We start from the raw sequence: 23733 nt of genomic DNA, 5'->3' as shown, positions 1-23733 counted from the left end.
GGTTAGAGCATCTGAACGACTTCCAAAGTCTAACTTAAAGATCTTCTTTCTTAGTGCCAAGCGTGCCCCTGATTGGTGGGGTTTTACTTCTGTGGGGTTTTTTTCCTCTCTACAGATCATTAATTCATGCCCTGATTACTCCTACAGGGAAGTCATTCTGGCAGCCCCGGCGCACTGCTAACTGGCACTGGCAGCGCAGTCTCTACCTGGCTCAGAGACCCGCAGACAAATACGAAGGGTCGTTACTACCAAGGCTATTTATCAGCTCAGTCTGCATTGTGTCTAAGTTGCTGATTCTGGCCTTTCCCAAGCTGTGTGTTCTTTTCTTCCCAGAGCCAGACCATTCGCTGGGCTCCCCTCTCACGCTGTGAAGCAGGCGGTGGGCATCTGAGCACTGGGCTAGGTGGGTGTTGGGCAAATGAATTGTAAAATCCGTATTTTCTGATTTTGCTCACTCTTATTGTTAAAGATGGCACTGCCCACATGAAGGGCTGTTACCTAGGCGATAATATTAATTACCTTCATGCTTGGGAAGGGGCTTGGTTATGCTAATGTGTGCTGGAGGAAGGAAGGTGTTGTCCCCCTGAAAAGTTTTAAAAGGAGGACCTAGGAAGACATTTTGGGAGGAGAGACCACGTTGTTGTAGAGAGGAGGAGACCGTGTTGTAGCCTGGCGGGGAGGCCACGTGGAAGAGCCAGCCAAAATGGAGGCATGCAGAGGGGACCGAGGGAGGCCTTTGAGTCTAGCAAAAACCAGAGAAAGTCAGTGGCTTTGGGAGCCCTGAATGGAAAGGGAAGTGTTTTCCCATTCTGTGTATTTCTTGCCTGACTGGTGCAAGCAGGAATAAAGGAAAATGGCCCACCAGTTCTTGACTCTGTTGTTTCTCTACGATCGATCCAAATTAACTGCGAACCGAAACCTACACGGGCCAGGCGGCTGTGATGGCGGCCGCGGCTACTGGCTTTACAGTGAGAAAGACAGAAAGACTACCAGAACCAGCTGCAGAGAGTAACTTTTTACAAAGACATCAATGGGAGCCAGTAAGAGTGCCAGTTACCGGCGAGTCCAGCTTCCAAGGGGCGGTCTGTTTGCCTTGCTTTTCTCTTCTACGGTGCATCCTTATTCCTTGGCTTTTCACTGATTTCATTTTCTATTAAAACTATCCCTTTGAGGAAGGTACCATCAGCACTTCCATTTGTCAGATAAGGATACAGAGACCTAAAGATGGTAATAAACTTGCTGAAGGAAACTCAGCAAATAGAGGGCAGAACCCGTCCGTGCCAGTGCGTTGCGAAAGCCGAGTTCCTACCGATTAAGAAAAAACTGCTTCATCCTTGTAAAATCAAGCCGTTTCTTTCCAAAGTAACAGGCATCTCTAAACAATGCCTTTTATGTTTCAGAAATACACATGTATATGATTAGAGCTGGCCACGGCACTCTGTGCAAAGGGCGGCGGCAGCACACGGACCCAGATTCAAGTACAAGCTCTACAACTTGACGGCTGTGTGAACCTGAGTGAGTTGCTTGCTCTCTCCAACTCTGTCAACTCTAATATTGGAACGTTAGTGCTCATTTCGTAGAATTATTTTAGCTATCAAATGTATGTTCGAAAATTACTCAATAAATGATACTTTTTCTCCAACTAATAACTCCCACAAAGTCTAATTATTTGCTACTTCTAGCCATTGCAAATTGACATAAAAGGAAAGCTGGACATGTTTATTTATTTATTTATTTATTTATTCATTTATTTGTATTTTTCTGAAGCTGGAAAGGGGAGGCAGTCAGACAGACTCCTGCATGCGCCCGACCGGGATCCACCCGGCACGCCCACGGGGGGGGGGGGGGGGGGGAGGGTGCTCTGCCCATCCGGGGCATCGCTATGTTGTGACCAGAGCCATTCCAGCGCCTGGGGCAGAGGCCAAGGAGCCATCCCCAGTGCCCGGGCCATCTTTGCTCCAATGGAGCCTCGGCTGCGGGAGGGGAAGAAAGAGACAGAGAGGAAGGAAAGGGGGAAGGGTGGAGAAGCAGATGGGCGCTTCTCCTGTGTGCCCTGGCCGGGAATCGAACCCGGGACTTCTGCACGCCAGGCCGACGCTCTACCACTGAGCCAACTGGCCAGGGCGAAAGCTGGACATGTTTAGAGCAACCAATCATTATTTTTCAAATCTCTAAATGCCTAACATGCTGGTGTGTGTATTGAATTGTACCCTGGACATGAAGGAGGGGACAGAATCAGCATTGCCTTCTGAATGACCACTATGTTTTTCAGAAAGGCCCGCGAGAACAAAGACATCAAGACTGCTTTGAACAACCTTTCTTTTCTTACACACCCTCTCTCCAAATCCTGCCCTTGCATAACATCTTGATTCATCTCTGTCTGAAGCTGGAATCCTATTTGTTTACGGGTACTACATCTCAGGAATAGCATAAGTGAATTGGAGAGCATCATAGATTAAAAGAACCTTGGAGTTACAGTGATTTGTGTATATCATTAGAGAGCAACTATTTTTAGTTTCATGCCACGCAGGAATCTCTTCCGTAGTATTATGATTAATTATCTGAATTCAAGTCCTTAACATCTTACCAGTGTTGGGAGTGTATTCATCACATGACAATGCAACTCCTTCCATTTTTAAACCTGTTGAACGTCCCTGTAATTTAACCTCACTAGTCCTAGCATTCCTACAAACAACGTTCCACTTCCTCATTACCTCCGACCTAACCCAGGGAGATGAAACTATGAACCCGCTGTTCCCTCCCTCTCTGCATCAAATTCTCTCTTCTGGGTGATTCAGCTTCCAGCCTCTTACTGCTTCTTATCAAGTGTCCGGACTATAACCTCTGCTTAGCCTTCAGCTCTGCTCAGGATGTCATCACCCTACATGGCCATGAGGCTAAGATCGTATTGACATTTTTTTGGTAATCTATCACCTTGTTAAGTTAACAATGAGTTTGTCAGGAGAGTAATTGCATAAGGAACAGATGAGGTCCCTGGCTCAAAAAGTGGTAATGAGAACTGGGATTGTGTTATAGGTTTGACCAGGGCAGAGGAACAAGATTCTATCAACACTCCGAAACACAGTCATGCTGTCTGTGGCAGGAGAAGCCGATGGGACCGACACAGTATATACAATTCAGAAGGCCAGTACATTCATTTAGAATGAATAATAACTGCTTTTGGATCCAGAAATGGCTTAAGTTCAACACAATTGATTTTTTTTTCTTCTTTCACAGGAAAATATCATGAAATTCTTAGTCAAATGCCTCCATGGGATCTGTAAATGCTACGGTGCGGTCTTCATCTCCCAGGATAATAACCCATTGAATCTCCTTTCTGATTCTTCAAATTGGAATAACCAGCTTTCCCAGTTATTTCGGGTGTTCTTGCATGCGTACATGACAACAAGAGTGATCCAGGTGGAGAATAAACTTGGCAAGAGATCAGTCTTAGAATAAAATAGTATCTTGACAAAGATTGACAAGGAAACCATCAAAGACTCCAAAGCATAGCATGTGCCTCCTCTTATCATCAAAGCTCACTCTTTCAGGTTCAGAGGAGTGTGAGTCAAGGTATCTGTCCTTTGGGCTCTTCCTGTCAAAGCAAGAGAAGAGAAAAACCTGTGAAATGGGTAAGAACAAGGAGAGCTAGCAAGCACAGAAGTAACCTAAAATGACCGATTTCAATGGTGTAGGAGTTCAGAGTGGATTGGACTAAGAGGGGAGAGACATGGTTAGGGAGGGTGGAGAATGACCTAGAGATGAACTTGGCAGATGAATAAAATTTAGATCGGGGAGGTGAGTTTTACAGGTAGGACTGATTAAATAGAAAACATGAAAGGAAACACTCCGTGGTAGGGTAAGTGCAGTCCGTCAATGATGACAGATGCAAGGAGGCATGTCTAGGATGAACTTGTGCGTTGAAAATTAGGGGAAGGCCAGGAGAGATTTGAGGAAAAGCTGCAGGTGTGGTGCAAGAATATGAACTGCTTCCCTGGAGCCCAAAGGGGAAGTGGGATTAACCTCTGGATATAGAAAATGATAACATTTGGAAAAGGTAAAACAAAGTACTGTGTTACTTTGCAAAGTATTTAAAAATTTAAAGAACATGTTAACCTTAAAAGATACTGACTATTATATACACTGCTTACAAAAATAAGGGGGTTGGGGAACGTGCAGTTACTCCAGTACTTTCAGCCTTTTGTACAGTGCATTTTCACCAATGAAATAAAAGTTGGTTTTGCATCTCATTTGCATAATCAACTTTCTCTGACTTGGCTTTTTCTTTCTGAAGTTCTTTTTATTTGTGGCAGAGACAGAGAGAGTCAGAGAGAGGAACAGATAGGGACAGACAGACAGGAATGGAGAGAGATGAGAAACATCAATTCTTTGTTGCGGCTCTTTAGTTGTTCATTGATTGATTTCTCATATGTGCTCTGACAGGGGGGGGGGGATACAGCAGACCGAGTGACCCCTTGCTCGAGCCAGCGACCTTGGGCTCAAGCTGGTGAGCCTTGCTCAAACCAGATGAGCCTGCGCTCAAACTGGCGACCTCGGGGTCTCGAACCTGGGTCCTCCACATCCCAGTCCAACGCTCTATCCACTGCACCGCCACCTGGTCAGGCCTGATGTTCTTGTTTAATAAAAAATCAAATGCTTCCTTTTTGTTACCACTTTGCATTCATTTTGAAATATCCCCTAGTTTTTGTGAGCAGTATATATAGTTAAAAGTGTGAATACAAATGCATAGTTCACATACACATCATGGATTGTTAAGAGAAACTAGACATCTGTCTGTATCCTGAACTGCCAATATCTTTTTTAAAGTAAATGGGGTTATTCTCTAATGATGAGACCCAATATATCCAGTGTTGAATTATATATGAGATGAGGGATTCCATGACACACAGATGACATTTTTTAATAGAAATGTTTTCTAATGGCTTAGGCCCCCCAAATAGGATCCCTTGCTCCTTAAAAAGTGTTCAGCTTTTTTTGAAGTAGTTCATGTGCTAATAAGAACTACTGACCTCATAATTCCACTGCACTTTCTGATCTGTTCGTGTCTAGGTATTCCCGTGGCACTCGAAAAGTCTTCAACGATGGAATTTGGGCTAAGTGTTGAGAAGATCTTTCTGTTTTCCTTTAACTTTGGTTAAAAATAGGTCTGCTACTAATGTGCTGTTTTTACAGATGATTTCTTTCTGAATATAGCGTCACAGAGAGTCATAAATTTAGTTCCTAGCTCTCTCTTTCCACACCAGAGAGCCCAGGAGCTATCGCTATTGTTAAGTTTTGATGTCATGCCTGAGTACTTTGCAGAAAAAGGAGATTCTATTTTTTTTTGTTTTTAACATTTGCTTTACAAAATAAGGAGACTTTTGGTGAGGAAGAGGTATGCATCTCTTACCGTTTTATTTTTAAAATATTTAAATTCCATTAGAACCGCAAAGCACTATGTATTTGTATATTTCCTTTCCTCTAATAGAGAAACAGAAATAAACACCTTGGGGCCTTTGATGTTATATTTAACTGGCAGCACATTTAAAGTTTTGACAAAAGTGTAAACAGAAAAAGTGTGTGTGCGTACCAGAGGAGGGTAGAGAGCAGACGTTGGCATGAAGAACCGTGTTTTTGGTCACTGTGGCTTCGAGAAGGAGGAAATGCTGAAAGGCATCGAAAACAAGCACATTCGCCTTCTACCCGGAGCAGCCAAAAAGGAAGTTTGGCTCTAGTGATAAAAAGACGAGGCATTGCCTCGACTCCAGACACTGATTCCAGCCAGGCGATCTCACCTGATGTCTCTTCTGGATGCAAAGTACATGGTTTCTCTGCTGTGTGCTATCTCTAATTTCTGAACCTATTGGCTCCAAACCATAGCCTGGAAGTGGTTAAGAGAACGAAGCTCAGCAGAGACCTCCAGCTTGGCTGCCTTCAGAGCTACGGAGGATATTATAGGAGCTGATGACTCACAACGGTTTTGAACTCTCTGAGGGATTCATGTCTCCACACCTTGCCCTGCGCTTGGCACAGTTAGTCAGGCATTGGCTGGAATCGCCATCATGATAACGCGTGGAGAAGTTCCGTATCTCTCCTAGTGACTGCCCTCACAGAGGCATGAGGCAGCACTCGCTTGGTGATCGCACTGGTGTGGATTTTGATGCTTCTAAACTGAACATATTCCAAAGTTCAAAAGTCATAGGTACAATTTAAGATAATTTTCTTTCTCTCCTTTTCTTTATTTCTGTCTCTCTGTATCTTTGTCTCTCTCCTTCCTTCCTTCCTTCTTTCCTTCCTTCCTTCCTTCCTTCCTTCCTTCCTTCCTTCCTTCCTTCCTTCCTTCTTCCCTCCCTCCCTTCCTCCCTCCTTTATTTATTTATGTTTATTTATGTTTTTCAAGGAAGCCCCATAGGGATCTTTCATAATATTGAACTTTAGACCTGGAAGGAACATTATCGGTTATTTTCTCAAATCTTTTATTTGTAGCATGGAATAAAAAGGCCTGGGATTTAGTAAGTCCCACCTCCTACTAGGTGTGTGTCTTGATTAAACACCATCCTTCTGAGCGCTCATGTTCCCCTCTGTGAAGGGAGACAGCCCCCAGGGACAGGATGCCGTTCTCCCGCCGTCAGCCCGGTGCTCCCTGTGTTTGCTCCAGGAGCCCGGTGGCACCTTCCCATTTGCCTCCAGAGTCCTCCCCCAGGTGTCCTGCTGCGGACCCTGGACCTCCCCCCGCCCTGTATCATCCGCATCCCCTGCAGACCCATCACTGTGATGCCAGAAGATAGCTACTCATGTGCCAAGAACCCCCCAAAACCACTAGAATTTAGTTCTTCTAAGTTAGCAGCAATAAATTTCCTGATTCTCCAATAGGTATTACACCAGAATAGATATCTTTCTCACTTCCTGCTCTGTCTCAGGTCCCACCTCCAAGTGGTCAACCCTTATCCTTGCAATGTCTGCAACCATGTCTGGTCATAGGGGAGACTTCTTTGAGCCCTTACATGATCGGGGAGTCCCTACTCTATGACCTTACAGAGCATTATTCCTTCAGGGGACCTTGCACAATGGCCATCAGAAATGCGTGGTCTTTTCTGGCCCTGTCACTGACACACATCCTTTTTTTATAGTGCCTGATTCAGAAAGTCAGAACATATCTCTGTTTGACTCATCACTGTATCATCAGGACATTGCTTCGAGTCTGTTTTCTATATAAAAATGTGTTGAATGAGTGAGTGAATGGATTGAACTTTCAATTTTTTGTTTTGTTTTTTTACGGAGACAGAGAGAGAGGGATAGATAGGGACAGACAGACAGAAATGGAGAGATGAGAAGCATCAATCATCAGCTTTTCGTTGTGACACCTTAGTTGTTCATTGATTGCTTTCTCATATGTGCCTTGACAGTGAGCCTTCAGCAGACTGAGTAACCCCTTGCTCAAGACAGCGGCCTTGGGTCCAAGCTGGTGAGCTTTGCTCAAACCAGATGAGCCTGCGCTCAAGCTGGCGACCTTGGACTGATGAATGTTTTAACAACACTCATCATCTATTGAGAGCATGGTCTGTGTCAGAGCTATAGATTGATTGTTTGGGTCCCCCCCAAATTTAAATATTGTAACCTAATCCCCAAGTGATGGTATTAGGATGTAGGGGGCGGGTCTTTGGGTGATTAAGTCAAGACTGTGGAGCCCCCAAGAATGGGACTGGTGCCTTTATAAAGGAATCCCACAGAGCGTCCTCGCTCCTTCCACCATGTGAGGACATAGCACAAAGACAGCCTTCTGTGAACCAGGAAGCTTACTCTGACCAGATACTGACTCTGCCAGTGTCTTGATCTTGGATTTTCTTTGCTCCTGAGCTCTGAGAAATAAATGTTTGCTGTTGATAAGCTGCCAGTCTACAGTATTTGAGTATAACAGCCAAAAGGGACTAAGGCACCTGGTTTTAAACTAGGCATTTTACATAACTTAGCTTACCCAATTTTCAAAACAACCTTCTGAAGAAGGAATCACTAGCTGTGTTTTATAGCCAAGGACATTAAAGCCAGTGAAAGCACCAAGAATGGACATTCAACTCAACTTCCAGAGTCATGAAAGGTCTTCCAAAAGGTGACAATGATGACACCCCTCTTAATTCTTTCCAAGTCCTGCTATTAATAAATTTAAGTGGCTGAAATTATCTGGCAATTTAGCATCTCAACCGGGAGCAATCACAGATAGATATCTCACATGTACGATTGCATAACTGATGTTTAGCAAGGTTCTGTTAGCTATGGGAGATACCAGTAAATATGAGGCATAACCATCTGCAGACAGACCCGGGGTAAACTGATTAACTATGGAGGGTGTGGGGATTTTTTCTTTTGCTCTCCCTTCTCTAAGCCACAAATATAACCCCTTTTAAATCAAGAACTGTCCCCTTCTGGCTCTCTTAAGCTACTAAGGCCAATCTGCCAAGCACAGTTTCAGCTGTGTTACAACCCCAAAGATGTGGGTCTCTTTATTATCTCTTCCGTCATACCACAGCATTGTGAGGCCCGTTCTTTCGCTGAATCACACACAAAGCGACACTATGCCCTGATATGAAAAGTCACATTTATCCTCATTCCGGATGCTAGCTCTGTGGGATTATGTAAGTGAATGCCGCTGTCATCCCCACTCGGGCTTAGTCAGCTGAGTTAGAAGGGATTTGTATTTGTTTTATTTTTTATTTTATTTTCCTTTTAAAGAAAAGAGATTAGTGACTATATGCCTGTTTGAAAGCAAATTCCTTTTTGAGCAAAACACCGGCTCTCTCATCATCCTGTGAGCCCCTGACCAAGGGATGAGAATACTAGATAAGAAAAGATTTATTTAATGAAGAATCAGAGATAAAACTCTACAATTCCCTCCTGTCACAAATGCACATTTTTCTTCTTCTTTCATGCTCTTGTGTTACATCTTTTTGGAAGCTGTTTTCTCATTCAAACAACCCCTACTGGGCAAGCCTGTCTGGAAGAGCTGCAGGTGTCCCCGGTCTGCTGCATACAAAGCCTACTTGTTAATCAGCCCCATCACGTGTCTTTTGACCCCCTTCCCACCCTGCACTCTCCACGGCTGTCCCAGCCAACCACCACTGCTACTTCTAAAAGCGAAAAAGCTGAACAGCCAGTTCAAAGAGCTATTATCCTAAAGACTCCTTAACAGGCCCGAGGCTTTCCAGTAAATTATTTCAAGCTCTTGCTCCCATCCCCCTTTCTAGACATGGTGCCCTTTTCCCCCATTCATTAGTCGCTACAAAGCTTGCTGACTGCTACATTCTGTGATCACTGGACAGTCTATCAAGTGTCTCTCTGCGAGCGTCTGAGCCACCACCACTGTATGTCAGAACCAGTCAGGAATGTAAACCCACAGGCAGACCACCCTGACTCCAGCAAGGGCGGCCCTGGCCAGACTGTGCACAACACCCTCTGGGAGTTTACACAGAGGGTCTGGGAGACGGATTCATCTTCTTCCCCCTCCAATCTTTTCTACTTGATTATCAACTGGCTGGACTATGCAGATCACTTTATTGAGATTTACAAGGAGGATATTAATGCTCATGACATTATAGGCTTGGGGAGAAGTCATTTGCTAAGAAAGGTCGGTGTTTGTAGAAGGCTCTGGGCTTGGCATAGATAGGTTATAGATGATCTCTGTCAATTGTGTACTGTGGACCTGAAAGTGAAGGAAGGCTGCCCGTATCTGCAGGCCCTCGATGGGAAGGTTTGTTCGTTCCCATCAGCACCCTGCCCCAACCCATGGAGAAATCAGGCGACATCTGCCCCATGGGGTCATGCTCTCAGAAACCTGAAAGGAGGAAGCAGGTTACAGTTTTTGTGGTTGTTATTTTGGGGGGTTTCAGGGGAGGGTCAGGAGGGCTTACCATGTGGTATATGTGGAGAGAAAGAAGACATTTCCCCAGAGTTACGTATGCTGTATCAAAATGGAATGTTACTCCTGGCAAGAGCCAATGCTGATTATTAGTAAAATGCTTTAAGTGTCCAAAGAGTGTCTTGAGATCCTTTCATGGTATATTTCCTTTGAGAACTGCAATAAAAATAAGCAAAAGAAAAAAAAAACCCCACCTCACTTCAAGGATGAGTAAGCAAGGGAAACACTTTGTTTTTCAACAGGTTTATAAAACTTTACAACAGATGGCCAATGACATGTTCTTTTTTTTAGATAAATAGAAACCTTTCTTTTTTTCCAGCCATTGAAGAGTCCTCAGTAAAACTTGATTTAGAACCCTGGTTTACCTTTGTGAGTAAAAGCCCCTCAGATATGGTCCATGTAATGACATTCACATGGCTGGGTTTTGGCATACGCTAACTAGGTCTCAGAGGTAACATTACTCAGAAGGCTTCCAGGAGAAGTCAACAAAACAACACAAAGGTCAGGACTCTCGGAAGCCTACTGACCTAGTAAAACCGAAACCACATTTGCTTTGAAGAAGAGGAAGGGAAAGCAACGGGACTGTTGAGCACAGCAAAGCATGTGATGTTCTCCATCCGTAATTGATCAGGCAGCAAGAGGCCTGGGGTTTCTGTGATTTTTATAGAAGTATGGATCGATGTACTTCTTACGGGGTTTAATTACGAACGGCCTTTGGAATGACTACGGCTCATTGACCCAAAGAGAACATGAGATTTCTCAGACCCGTTTTGTCTTTCAAAATAGGGGCACTTCACTTACAGAAACATAGGTGGTTTCTCTCTCTGTTTCAGTCGTGAACAAATATGTATATAACATAAAGCTACCTCTTGAAGGTTTTAAGCATATAGCTCTGTGGCACTGAGCCGCTGCGATCTTCATTCTTCTCGGAAACTTTCTTTCCAAGCTGACTCTCGGCCATTGAACACTAACTAACTCCCCATTCCCTCCTCCCCTGGGCCTTGACAACCACCATTCTACTTTCTGTCCCTATAAATTTGATTAGTTTAGGTATCTTATTTAAGAGGCATTCTACAGTATTTGTCCTTTTGTGATCGACTTATTTCTCTCAGTATAATGCCATCAACGTTCGCCTGTGTTGTAGCATGTGTCGGAATTCCTTTCCTTTTCCAGGCTGAATAGTACTCTATTTTTTAACGGACAACTTTATTGAGGCATAATTTACATTCCGTAAAGGTCAACTATTTTAAGTGTACAAGTCAATAATTTTTAGTAAATTTGTCGAGTTGCTCAATCATTGTCACAATCCAATTTTAGAACATTTTTATCATCTCAAAAAGCTCTCTTATGCTTAGTTGCAGTTCATCTTGTTCCCATACCCCGTACCCCCTCAGACCTAGGCAACCACCAGTCTACTCTCTGTCTCTAAGTGTTGCCCTGTTTGGGTATTTCATATAAATGGATTCAACACATTAAGTAGTCTTTTTGTGTCTGACTTCTTTCACTTAGCATAATATTTTGGGAATCCATCCACGTTTTCACAAGTATCAGTTTTTCAGTATCTCATTCTTTATTAATACTGATAAAATATTCCATTATATAGATGTATTAACATATTGCTTACTCATTCACCAGTTGATGGATATTTGAGTTGTTTCTACTCTTTAGCTATTATAAATAATGCTGTATGGACTTTTGTCCATAAATAATGCAAGCTTTTGTGTGGCTTCTCTTTAGGGTAACTGAACAGATCTCTCAAATGGGTTTGTTATTTCTTTGTGACCCTTCCTAATGTAAAATATTCTGCTTCTTTTCAATTCTGACCCCAGCTCAGTCAACAAGCCAAGCAGTGGGACTTATGAATTAAGTCCTCAAATATTTCTCATTTTCACATCCTTAACACACAGCTGAGTTCACTTTAAAACCAAACAACCTTGAAAGTTCAGAAGAACTGGGCTATAAAATGTCCTATGAGACTTTGGACAAGTCACATTGGTCACTTAAGGCCTCAGCGTCTGCATTTGTCAGTGAAAGAGTTGACCTAGGTGATCTCTAATGTCCACTAACGGCACCTCTGCAAATGCACGTGGGCCCAGAACGACCAGCTGATGGGCTTTGAGATACACCTTAGCTCACACAGCGTGTGTGAGGAGGTAAAGAGGCTGTTAAGTGTGCAAATGCCAGCTCAGTTAAGGAACTGGGACATCTCCCTAACCGTAGACCCCAGAAACTGGAGAAGAAAGAACTCTAGCTGAGAGAATGAGCATTCTCTTCCCAGGGCGGGTTGAAGGGACACTCTGGCCTTACAGCGAACTGTCTGCCACTCCATCCACAGTGGGCATCGACTAGCGTGTCTCCTGTATGTCACCTTCTTTTGTGTCAATTTTTGAAAAACCTTTATTTTCTGTCCAGAACCAATATATCACTCATCAGAACATTTGCATTTTAGTAACTACACCAGTTTCCTAATTATTTTATCAGCCGCCTTAACAAAGTGCCAAACACTGGATGGCTTAAAACAGCAGAAGTGTATTGTCTCACAGTTTGGACACCACAAGTCCAAAGTCAAGGCATGGGCAAGGGCCCGGCTTTCTCTGACAGCCCCAGGGAAGACTCCTTCCCCGTGTCTCCTTGCTTCTGGCGTAGTCTGACAATTCTCTGCATTCCCTGACTAGTGGATGCTTCACATCAGTCACGTGCCCCCTTCTTCATTATGTCTCCACGCTGCGTGTCCTCTGTGTATGTCTGTCTCTGGGTCCAAAGTCTCCCGCCTTTTATAATGACCAGAGTCACACACACAGTTAAAGACCACTTTAATGACCTTATTTTAATTTTACTTCTGTAAAGAGCTTTCTTCCAAATAAGGTCACATTCTGAGGTATTGAGGGTTAGGACTTCAATATAGTTTTTTTTTTGGTAGATGAAGGACACAGTTCCACCCATAACCGTAACATTTTGGGGAAAAAGAAATGAAGTTCACAATGAGGTATCTGTCACTGAATGCACATCTAACTGTAATTATATTATAAAAGGGGCAAAAACTGTTTTCCTTTCTCAACATTTGCCATCTGAGCTCTATGGCACTTGATCCCAAAGAAAGATCATACCAATCTTGAACCCTTGGCCTTCAGTCCCATGCGGTTTGAGATTCTGATATCCTGCAGTTATTTAAACAATAACTTTCAGTTTGGGGAAATAATCTATTTGGTGCTTGGAATGTGATACTGTAAATTATTTAGAATATTTCATCCTGTGGAGAACTGCCCAGGACGAAAGTCAGGGGGAATGAGATGTTGAAAACATTTTCTAAAAGTTTGGGACACAGGACAGGGATTAACCAATAAGATTACTTGAACTTCCATACAGTGGAGAAGGAAAAGATAAAGCTCTGAAGTGGCAACTAAAAGAGCTGATTTTCACTGGGGGGAGGTGGGGAGGGGGGCTGTGTATGCTTGTCAGCCCGAACTTTGCTGAGATCACCTTCTAGAAAGAACCCAGAAGGGCTTCTCACAACAAATTTTTAAAAAACCCTTTTCCACTTCTTCCCATACTCCCAATTCTCTCCATGGTGATTTCGGGGTCCCAGATGCCACCGACATGGGTCCAGCACATGCCCATGGCCTCCAGGTGTTCCATCGCCCCTCCCCCCTGGTTAAAGTCCCCTGGTCCCTACTTGCACCCCTGTCAAGCCCACCTTTCCCATTCCATCTGTCCTTCCTCTACTTTCATCCTTCCATCGGGTCCTTTGGAACCCCCTGCTGTTATAAGCAAAGTCCCTGTGAGCTTAAGCTGGTCTCAAACACTCCCCACCTCAGGCAATGAACTGCAGCCTGACTTCCCTGGACAGCGCCTCCCTGCCTAGCCTCTCCAAGACACTGTTTTTCATACTGCTCTGGATTTAAAAGTTTGGAAGAGATGGTCCACATACTCTTTTTCTTCATGGATTCCTCTAGATTCCTGTGTCCCCCAATTTTTACCTCTCCGAATCATCTTTGCTCTTTCTTCACCATACTCCTCCAACCTCTTTCCTTTCTCCTATGGCTCCAAACACCACACCTGGCAGGAGAACTTCATTGGCTGGCTGGCTCCTGCACACGGCAGACTTAGGAGACCAGACTAAACCCTCTCACTTCCTGGTTTTCCCCAATACCCCATCATTAATGCTGTCAGTCTCTGAGGTAGAGTTCTGCTGGTCACCTTTGATTCCTCCCTCTCCTGCAGTAACAGCACCTACCTCAGAGTTTCTGTGAGGTTTAAGTGAGAGGAGGCATATAAATCATTTAGCACACAAGGCTGAGACAGGGTAAGTGCTCCCTAATGTAAACTAGGATAAATGAATATCTTATTGCTCATAATGAATCAGTACGTACCCAGTCTCCATACCTCCCTCTTCACATCTTTCAAAACCAGCCCTCCAACATCTGTTCTTCCATGCCCCCTGTCACCTCTCTTATCAGGGCCTCTTACCTCCCATCTGGACCAGAGACAGAAACTCGAAGCCTGTCTCCCTGTCTCCAGTTTCTCCACCCACTTCCTAACCCATCTGAGATATAAGATCTAGATAGAGCTAATGAAAAAACCAACTTGGATAACGTCATTCGGCTGCTCAGAAATGTCAGCGCTCGCCTGTTGGCTCAGTTGGAAAGTAAGCCTGTCCAGTGTCACACTGCATTCCCAGCCTTGTCTCCAAAACCATGCGCCAGCCAGACAGACTGGTTAGCAAATCTCTGAAAAAGTCTCTGCCTCTCCCACGTCCATTCCATGGTAGATACCATTCGCTCAGTCTGGAAAGTCCCCTTTGTCCACAAATTAAAATCCTTCTCGTCTTTCTAAGTCCTTCATGAAACTACTGTTTGTCTTTCTGCCTTTTAACTCTCTTTCCTAGAGCTTATATTTGGTCTCTTACTCATGCTTTTTCTCTCCCTATAGGACCTCATCCACGGCTTCCTAAGTAGAAGGCACTCAATAAATGTTTGCTAACTAAAATTGACCACCTTTCTTAATTTAAGGTGAGAGACTCCTCTATATTTTTTGAGTACTAGGGCCCAACTGGGGACATATCATGCACGGGATCACTTTGGTTCATTCTTCACTCTGTCTAAACCTTCAAATATCCCAGCTAGCATTTTCTCAGTATAGTCATGCACCACTTCACAATGTTGACGTGTTCTGAGAAATGCGTTGTTAGGTGATTTAATCATGTGAACGCCACGGAGTGCACTTAGGCAAACCTAGATGTTACAGCCTACACACTTAGTCTACATGGTCTAGAGAGCCTACTGCTCCTTGGCTACAAGCCTGTACAGCAGGTTACTCTACCAAACAACACGAGATTAAATCAAGCTCTAGAGAAAATGATGCAATCGAGAGATCGTTTGGTAAATATGATGTGTATGAGGCATAACACAGCATACTGTTTTACAGCAAACCTTTTTTAGCAGTAGAAAGAGTACACCCTAAAACAGCAATTTCCAAGCTTTTTCTTCTCATCGCACACATACACTAATTACTAAAATCCTGCAGCCAACCAAAAATTGTATATTTTGCCAATCTGACAAAAAAAAAAATAGGTATCACATTGATTCATTGATGCCAGATGCTTATTGTTGTATTGGCTGTTGTAATTTTTTTATTCATTTAAATTTATTGTGTTCACATGGATTCAATTGTCCCACTGAATATAACACCCTCACTCCCCACCCCCATGTCCCCATTTGGCTGTTGTAATTTTTTTTATTTGACAATCTAAGGAAAAAGAAGTCAATGCCCCTGACTCAATAGTCAGGTATTGCTTGTTTTAAAAATTCCTATAGCACACCAACGTTCCTGCCTTGGCCCGCTGGTTGAAAATCACTGATCCAAAATAATGATAAATAGTATAGTATAGTAGATGTATAAATCAGCAATTTAGTTACTTATCACCATTATTAAATACTATATATGTATTGTACTTACATGTGCTATACTTTCATATCACTGGCAATACATAAGTTTGTTATGTCAGCCAGGCCACAGACACACAAGTAATGCGCTGCCCTCACATTATAATGGCTACAATGTCACTAGGCAATAGGAGTTTTTCAGCTCCCTGATCATCTTGTGGGACCACTGTCACCTTGGTGGTCTGTCCTTGACAGAACGGTGGCTGTTATACAGCACATGACTATAATTTAATGCTGTGCATTTCCTCATTCTGCTTGTTGCCTTTCTAATTCTGAACGACTTTACCTTCCCCACACCCAAGCCCCACTTGTCCCAGCCTGTGTCCTTATTTCCTGAAATGTGACTGCTCTCTTGTACGGTATGGTTGCTGCTCATGGACTAAAACCCCGAAGGGAATCAGTCTTCTTCGAGATCTGATCTGTATCAGGGTACCCACGCCCTGCAGTAAAAAGTGTCATGAAAATGGACTGATAAGCAGGTAGAAGCAAAATGCTTTGTATACACAAATTGCACTGCATTGCAGGGTGCAGTTTGGAAGTTCAAGCCAGAACTGTTTATTAAAATGCATGAGCTTACTGTCGCTTTACTGAAGAGATAACATACTTAACGGCCACTGGTGGAGGACTGCATAAAGAAATGGGCATTTTATGTGGATCTAAGGAATCCTTGGGAAGTATTTTTTTTTTCTTGAGGCAAGATAAAGCCATCCTAAGGCCACATTGCTGGCATAAAAATATGCACATTACACGTCAGCAACTACAGGATAATGCATTTATTTTGTGTGAGCACAGCAAAACACTTGAGAGCAGTTTATTTTGCAGAAAAACTGAATTAACTCTTCAACTGCTGTTCCATGTCACAAAACCACCAATCTTGTCACACTAGCAAGCTTTTGCTTCTTATGAGGACATTCTTTAGCCTGTTCATGTACGAAGGATAAATCAGGTAAAGAGAAGAAAATAAAATGGGAAGGTGAGTGCTTACTGCATGATCAACCCTGTCAGGTGGGTATTCCCATGGGGGCCTCACACAGGGAGAACTGACATCTCTATCCTGAACCATGGGAACCTGGAACTTCTCAAACATGTGGATTTGCCCTCTCACATTGCAACTGAATTGCTTGTCCAGCTGATATCATTTATTTCTCCAGCACAGGTCACTTTGTACCTACCTCTCTGCTGGGTGTTGGTAAATGAGTGGACTGGACTGAACCCTTTAGCTTGTTGGATACTGATGGAGCCTAACTAGGTCTTCTTTCATGTTTGGTCAAATGGTTTTCCTTCCAATTGGAAAGAAAGAAAAACAAGGCTGGACTCCCGGGACCTGGAGAGGGCAGTGTGGCACTGGAGCCAGGCGGCTCTGGGTTCCAATCCCAGTGCTACCACTTTTCAGCTGATGGGCTCTGATCAGCTGTGGTCCTTTGGTATTGTTTTACTTTTATAACATGGGGATGATGGCCCTCTTATGGGGTTGCTTGGCAAAGGGAAAATACTTGACAAATGTCAGTTCCACTTCCATTTCTCCACACCTTCCCCCCAAATTCTATTCATATTGGGAGAAATCAGAGACGTGGGAGCATGAGGAAGTATTCTCCCTGTTCCTTCTACCTTTCTCCTTTTTTCACAGAAACCAAATATCAAAAACATGTCTTCTCCCTCTCTCTCCTCCACCTACCCCCTCAACCCTCAAGTCCTGCTCTGTCAAACCAGGTTACCAGGAACCAGCCTTTCTTTTCTCAACAGGGTGGGGGCTCAGAGGTCATCCTGATAGGCTGATGGTCACAGGACCCTAGGTGGAATTACAATTCACTGCCTACCTGGCACAGCTCCGAAAGGAGGCTGCAGGTCTTTTTAAGGAGTCTTCTTCCCTATCCACTTCACCATATTCCCCCAACTCAAGCAGGCGAAAGGTTTGAGCCACCTTGGCGCTAGCTGCCAGCAGACACACCCAGGGTCAAGGTGTGAGCCCGTCTTAGGCAGCAACAGGAAGGGAGGGGACTGACTGGGCCAGAGTCCTGCCATAGTCACAGTGAAAAGATTTTTACCCCGAGGACTACCTAGAACTCAACTCATTCCATCTCGGTGAATGAGTCACTTGATGGTAACGGTGTAGACACAGGTGTAATACTGGCCTGCGGAAGACCTTACAGTCCCACGGTCCTGGAAGCTCAGCCATCCCCAGTCCAACCCTTACAGTCCACAGCCACAAAAGTAAAATTCAGATATTAAGCAATATGCCTGAGACCTCGAATCAGTCCTGGGACTGAGCAGAACCTGGAACCCGCCATCGGGATTCCCAGCCCTGCTCTGTCTGGCGCCACCCTCCTCCCAAGGGCAACAGTCATTGACGATCAAGGTGCCCACGCAACTTTCGGGTCCCACCTCGGATCCTGACCTCATCATTCCAGTCGCGACCCCTCGTGATTCTGGTTCCCCCCGCCCCAGAGCTGGTGTTTTACCGTCCCTGTCCCTCCCCCACACCCCCGCAGAGCCACCTGGATGAAGGAACACCTATGCACACATCAGGGAGGGCTGCGAACACCGAACCTTGGCCCTGCAGAACCACGCAGAGCCATCCAGGAGGGGTGCAGATGGGGGTTTGGCTAGGGGTCAGGCGGCGCCAGGTCTGGGGCGGAGCCTCACGGTCGGGAGCCGGAGGAGGGGCCGGGCTTGGCGAGTTAGGAGGGGTCTGCCGCGGAGCCGGAGCCCGCGGGGGAGGGAGCCGGAGGTGTGCGGGACCCAGGGGCACGCACCGGCGGGGAGCGAGGAGGTGCGGCGGGCCCGGCGCGCGGCGTCACCGGAGGCGGAGGGGGCGGAGCCGCGCTCGCAGCTGCTGCCCGGCCGCCCGGCTCCGCAGAAGACACCCGCCCGCGGCCGGGCACGCACCGCGCGCGCACTCTCTCCGAACAATGCTCCGAGGCGCCCGGCGGGGCGGCTGGCAGCTCGGCGACCGACGGCGAGGCCGCGAGAGCGCGGCCCCGAGGTGAGCCTACGACGCTTTCTCCAAACTCGGCCTCTTTTTGTCTGGCGAACGTGGCCGCAGAGGGGAGCGGGAGAGGAGCGCTGCGCTGCGGGCGCCCGGCGGGCGAGCCCGTGTCGGCGTCCCCGGGGGTGACAGGCGGCCGTTGGGGAGGGTGGAGCGCCGGGACCGCGTGCGCCCGGGGTTGTGCCCGAGGTGGAGGCGCCGATCCTGGAAGACAGGGGAGCCGGAGGGGTGTTTTCTATTCATTGGAAAATTGCGCTCACGAGAACGGGGAAACTTTCCTTGGAGTTCCGGGTGGGGAACCGACTCTTCTGCGGGTCTCGCTGGTCCCGCTGCTGTTTGGGGCACGACTGAAGAGCTTTGGGATTGCTGGTGTGGAGACTCCTTTCCGCCGCCGCAGTCTTGTCAGAGGAGTGGAGAGCGAGAGGCTGCCCGGGCTGCCTGGACCAGGACCCCGGAGGCGATGGCTTGGGGCTCCAGGGTCGTAGCTACCCCTTAAGCGGCACCGCGTTAGATGCCAGCCTCGGAGTTTCCGGGGGAACCGAGATGATGCTTTTCCCCGGAGCCATAGCTGAGCTTCGGAAAGGCATGCCATGGGCCGTTCTTAACCTTTGCGTCTGCTGACCCCTTCCCAGCCGGGACAGACACGCACAAAACAGGACCTCTCCACTTTCGGGTCCTGTGAATGGGAATGGAGGCCAGGCCAGCCAACTGTGTAACCGTATCATTCTCTCAGGTAAAGCCGAGCCAGCAAGCACATGGCTTTGCAGAGCCGATAGGATAGCAAAGCCCGAAGGTCTAGGGGAGAGGCGTTTTGCAACGAGGCTGGTCCAGAGTTAGGTTCGGGAGACCTTACTGATCACTGGCCTGAACTGATGTTAACAGCCTTTTCCTTTTTTAAAACGGAAATTGGACAGGAAGGCCTGGGGAATTCTGTAGTTATTTTCTTATTCTGGGATTTTGTGGAACTCGGAATCCTTCTCACTGGTTCAGACTGTAGGGGGTCTAACCCAGAAGAACACATTACTTCTGAGATTAGATTACATCGCAATGGATGAGGAAAGAATAAAATATGTAGAAAGTTGAGTGAATATCATGACTTGCTGTGTGTGTGTGTGTGTGTGTGTGTGTGTGTGTGTTAATTAAGGTTGTCACTTTCTCCTCTCTGCCCCGGCAGCCCCTGCCAATAGATTGTTGGAAACCAGACCCTTTCCATACATATTTTCCTCTTTATTACGTTGCATTAATTTTATTGTAACATACGTAAATTTTGTAGAGGAGTGGTTGCTGGTACTCTGTCATTCCAGGATAAGGCATAAATGATTTTTGATGCAAGTTTGAGGGGCAATATTCTGAGCCAAAATATTTAGTTTTATGACTCTGGGTCTGGCCAGCATTCTTCGTATTCTTTTTAGAAGGAGGTGGGAATGCATCTGACAGCTTCTGTCTTGCAAATTGTAGCCACAAGTCTAGTGCACAAGTTTGCAGAGGCAAAGATATTTTATCATGACTTGGATCAGAAGGAATGCTGAAATCTTTTTCTAGTCTCACACTGCTGCCTCCCACAGAAATGAGGGAATTTGCATAATTCTGGGGGCCGCCTCCCTCAGAGGTAAGGAATGTGGGCTGGGAAGGTGCCATTCCTAGGCCGTGTGGAGAGCTGGCAGGCAAGGCGTGGCTCTGGATTTGTGAGTGCCACTTGAATCTTTCACCGTCCTTTACTTACAACAAATGGAGATCCTTCCAGGCCCTCTCTAGACAGATAGAACTGGAAAAGAATCTTTTCTAGCTTGACCTGGTAGATTGTTTGCTGCAACTGAGAAACAAGTTTTTAAGAAGGTTCAGTGAGTCAGGGATGGTGAAAAGCCCCAGGCCTTGTTAACCTCTGCGTCTCTGAGTGGGTGTGTTGGTGACAGTTGTGGCCATTGACAGGAATTTCAGAACCTTGGATTGGAGCAAAGAGAGTGCTCATAAACTGAGGGGTTCTGAAGGGAGCTTCCCCCATGTTGGTAATCCAGAACCAGCCAGAAGTCCCAGGGCTGCAGTGGGCCACGGTCTACAAAGGACAGAGACCTCTGGCAGCAAACAACCGTGACAAGTGTGTGCTCTCGGTTGCCTATTGAGGAAAGAGATGTGGCCGCCTCAGACTGCTTCTTTGTAGACCTGTGGTAGCTCTGACAAAGCAGGTAGGAGTCCATGAGGCTGAGAGGCTGCAGGAATGTGAGGAGCCCGCACAGAGCTGGGTTCCGAGCTCTCCTCCTCCAGCCCACTGAGGGGTTCCGGAGCCTCGGCCTGCGGTTCGGGGCCTTCCCTTTGAGGCAGGCTTCATCAGCGCCCGAGAAAGAACCTGCTCCCCACCTTGGGACAGCACTGTGGACACGTGCCCTACCGAACACCACAATGCTTCCTCCGCTTCTCTCCTCTTCCAGAACTTAGTGGCAGACCTCAGGCTCTCCGCAACCTGAGATTATAGGAGAAAGCCAAATCCGTGCTATCCTCCTCTGCTTGTTGAAGCTTAGTGACCTCTTCTGGGCAAGTTGACAAGGGATGAACCTGTTGCTTGGGCGTACTTGGGGAGAAGAGCCTAGCCTGCAATCGTCTCAAAGGGCGGGATGCCTGCGATCCTGACAACGGTTGCTGAAAGGCAAATATTTGTCTTTGATTTCAGACTGTTCATCTAGCGGAGAGATGCAGTGGCTTCAAGGTCAGCTTTGAAAGGGGGGAAATTTAGCTTCAGCACTTGTTGAATAAGCCCTCCTGTCTGTGAATGTGGGAGATCAGAGTGCTAGCACTTTCCACAAAGATTCTGGAATGATCTTTGGGATAGCTGGTTCATTCTACCTGCTTAGTCCTGTGGATAGTTTAGAGAGCATCAGCCTCAAAGCCAATTCTCATGGGAAGAAAATGGTGAGCAAACCCTAGGGCAAAACCCTCCCTATTTGATGAGAATCTGTTCACTTGAGGTTCTTAAAGACTGTTTTCTCATGAACAGTCTCCTTAACAGGGAAGTCAGTTTATTTAAACGAGGAAAAAAGAGCTTTCAGTCTAACCCAGTGATTTTCAGCCTTTTTTATCTCACGGCACACATAAACTAATTACTAAAATACTGCAGTACCCCCCCAAAAATTTTTTTAAAAGGTATAATTTTGATTAATTCACACCAGACAGCTACTGTTGTGTTGACTGTTGTCATTTCCCCCCTCAGTCTAAGGGAAAAAGAGATCAATGCCCTGACTAGTCAGGTATTGCATATTTTTTAAATTCTTGTGGCATACCTGTATGCCTGTCACAGCAAAGCCGTCAGACAATGCCGGTCCAGCCGTGAAACGGTGAGATGATGAGCTACCTGTAAAGTTGGCTTCTCTTTCCAGAACCACCAGACTCTCTGTGTCTATAGACAGGTCTTAGCTTCCGTGGTTGCCATTGTTTTCCCATCTACGGAAAGGGGATGAAGCTGCCAGGCTGGGTGTCATTCAGGTTAACTGGTTAATGACCCTTAGAGCTCCACCCCAGGGATGAGTTTACTAGGTTCTGTGGCACAGACTCTCTGCTTTCCGTTTTACTGTCAGAGGCAGCTAGCTTGCAGCCTGAGGACTGCCTTACCTCCAGGGCTATCACTGGGAAAGTTATTGTGTGAGCCTCTCCTCCCTCGCCCGTACCCGCTCCTGCCACCCGGCGAGCACAGCACTGTGGGACTTCTGCGTTTCTGTCTGTCCTCCCCTTGGCTGCAGCTGCAGCTGACCTCACTGAGCAGCTGACTGAGTGATGTATACGACGCAGGGGGAGGGAGGTCAATTCCCAGGATGCCAGACCTGCCGACCAGGGTCCCCGTGGGTCTCTCCCCTTTCTCACCCCCTCCGCCTCTGCCTGGTCTCAAGTAGGGATGGCAGCGCTGGTTTCGGGGCCCAGGCTTGCCTCCCCACTCACAGAATTCTTGGTTCAAGATGAGAGCTTATCCTCCAGAAGCCACCGTTTTTATTAGCTGTCTACTCCTTCGTTATTGCTGCTGTGGGGCAGTGTCCCAGGCTCTAGAGCCCCAGTGGCACGGTTTGCATGGAGGAGATAACAGGCTTCTCATCTGTATGATTTCCTCCTGTCAACCGCCCCCGAACCTCCCAGGATTTTCAGACACTGAAATGTCCTTTATGCTCTCTATTTGCGTAATAGAGTTGTGTTTAGTTTTTATAGCTTCTGATAAGGCCCACCATGAGAGAGTGATTAAGAGCCTTATGGGCAATGGGTGTGGGCCTAGGAATAAACAGAATGCTAATTTTTTTTCTCCTCCTAACCCCTGTTCACTTCTCCCCAAACAATCGGACCCTAAAGTGACAATGCACTTGTCCTCCGGTGGGAAGATCTCTGATCAGGCCAGTGTTCCTCCTTTCCAGGAAGCCGCTCTGTGACCCACATCTGCCTCCCACCAGGCCAGGCCGGAGAGCCCAGTGCAGGATGCGTGAGCGCGCTGACCACCCAAGATGCACCAGACCATCCGACTGAACCCCGAGAACCTGAAAATGTCTGCGTGCACTGACTTTGTGGAGCACATCTGGAAGCCCGGGTCCTGCAAGAACTGCTTCTGCCTGCGGAGTGACCACCCGCTGTCGCCCGGCTGTCCCCAGCCCAGAGCAGGCAGCCTGCCCCCTCCTCCTCGCCTGCCCCCCAGGCCTGAGTACTGTCGCCTGGAAGATGAGGGTGTGAACGGCTCGCCCTACTCCAAGCCCACCATCGCCGTGAAGCCCACCATGCTGAACTCCGATGCCTCTGACGCGTGGACAGAGGCAAACCTGAGTGCTGACATGTCGCAGGTGAGCCCGACTCACCCCTGTGGTATTTTTACAGGGGCTGCTCCTGTTGTAACGCTTGGGGACTGGCTGGCAGCCAGGAGGGCCTATTAGAGC

At 46.5% G+C, this 23733-nt stretch overlaps 1 protein-coding gene and 1 long non-coding RNA gene across 5 annotated transcripts in view; both read left to right on the top strand.

Annotated features, from left to right (window-relative positions):
* The first annotated feature begins 1426 nt into the window (after positions 1-1426).
* Positions 1427-4273, top strand: LOC136309091 (uncharacterized). The gene is made up of 3 exons (XR_010726225.1): positions 1427-1515; positions 3037-3144; positions 3238-4273. It is a non-coding gene; the product is annotated as an uncharacterized lncRNA (long non-coding RNA).
* A 14302-nt stretch (positions 4274-18575) lies between these two features.
* The window catches only part of PRAG1 (PEAK1 related, kinase-activating pseudokinase 1), a 54061-nt gene continuing 48903 nt past the window's right edge, over positions 18576-23733 (top strand). The window contains exons 1-2 of one of the 4 annotated variants that reach the window (XM_066235355.1): positions 18576-18835; positions 23260-23640. In XM_066235355.1, the coding sequence (XP_066091452.1) occupies positions 23311-23640 (330 nt within the window). In that variant the 5' untranslated portion in view covers positions 18576-18835; positions 23260-23310. Of the gene's footprint in view, positions 18836-21428; positions 21540-23161; positions 23641-23733 lie in introns of those variants that run through there. The other 3 variants (XM_066235352.1, XM_066235353.1, XM_066235354.1) reach the window with 3 other exon arrangements.

The sequence above is a fragment of the Saccopteryx bilineata genome, chromosome 6 (genome assembly GCF_036850765.1).
Source record: "Saccopteryx bilineata isolate mSacBil1 chromosome 6, mSacBil1_pri_phased_curated, whole genome shotgun sequence".
Classification (NCBI taxonomy): Eukaryota; Metazoa; Chordata; class Mammalia; order Chiroptera; family Emballonuridae; genus Saccopteryx; species Saccopteryx bilineata.
Note: the sequence above shows the minus strand (reverse complement) of the source record. Positions and strands in the feature narration are given on the sequence as shown.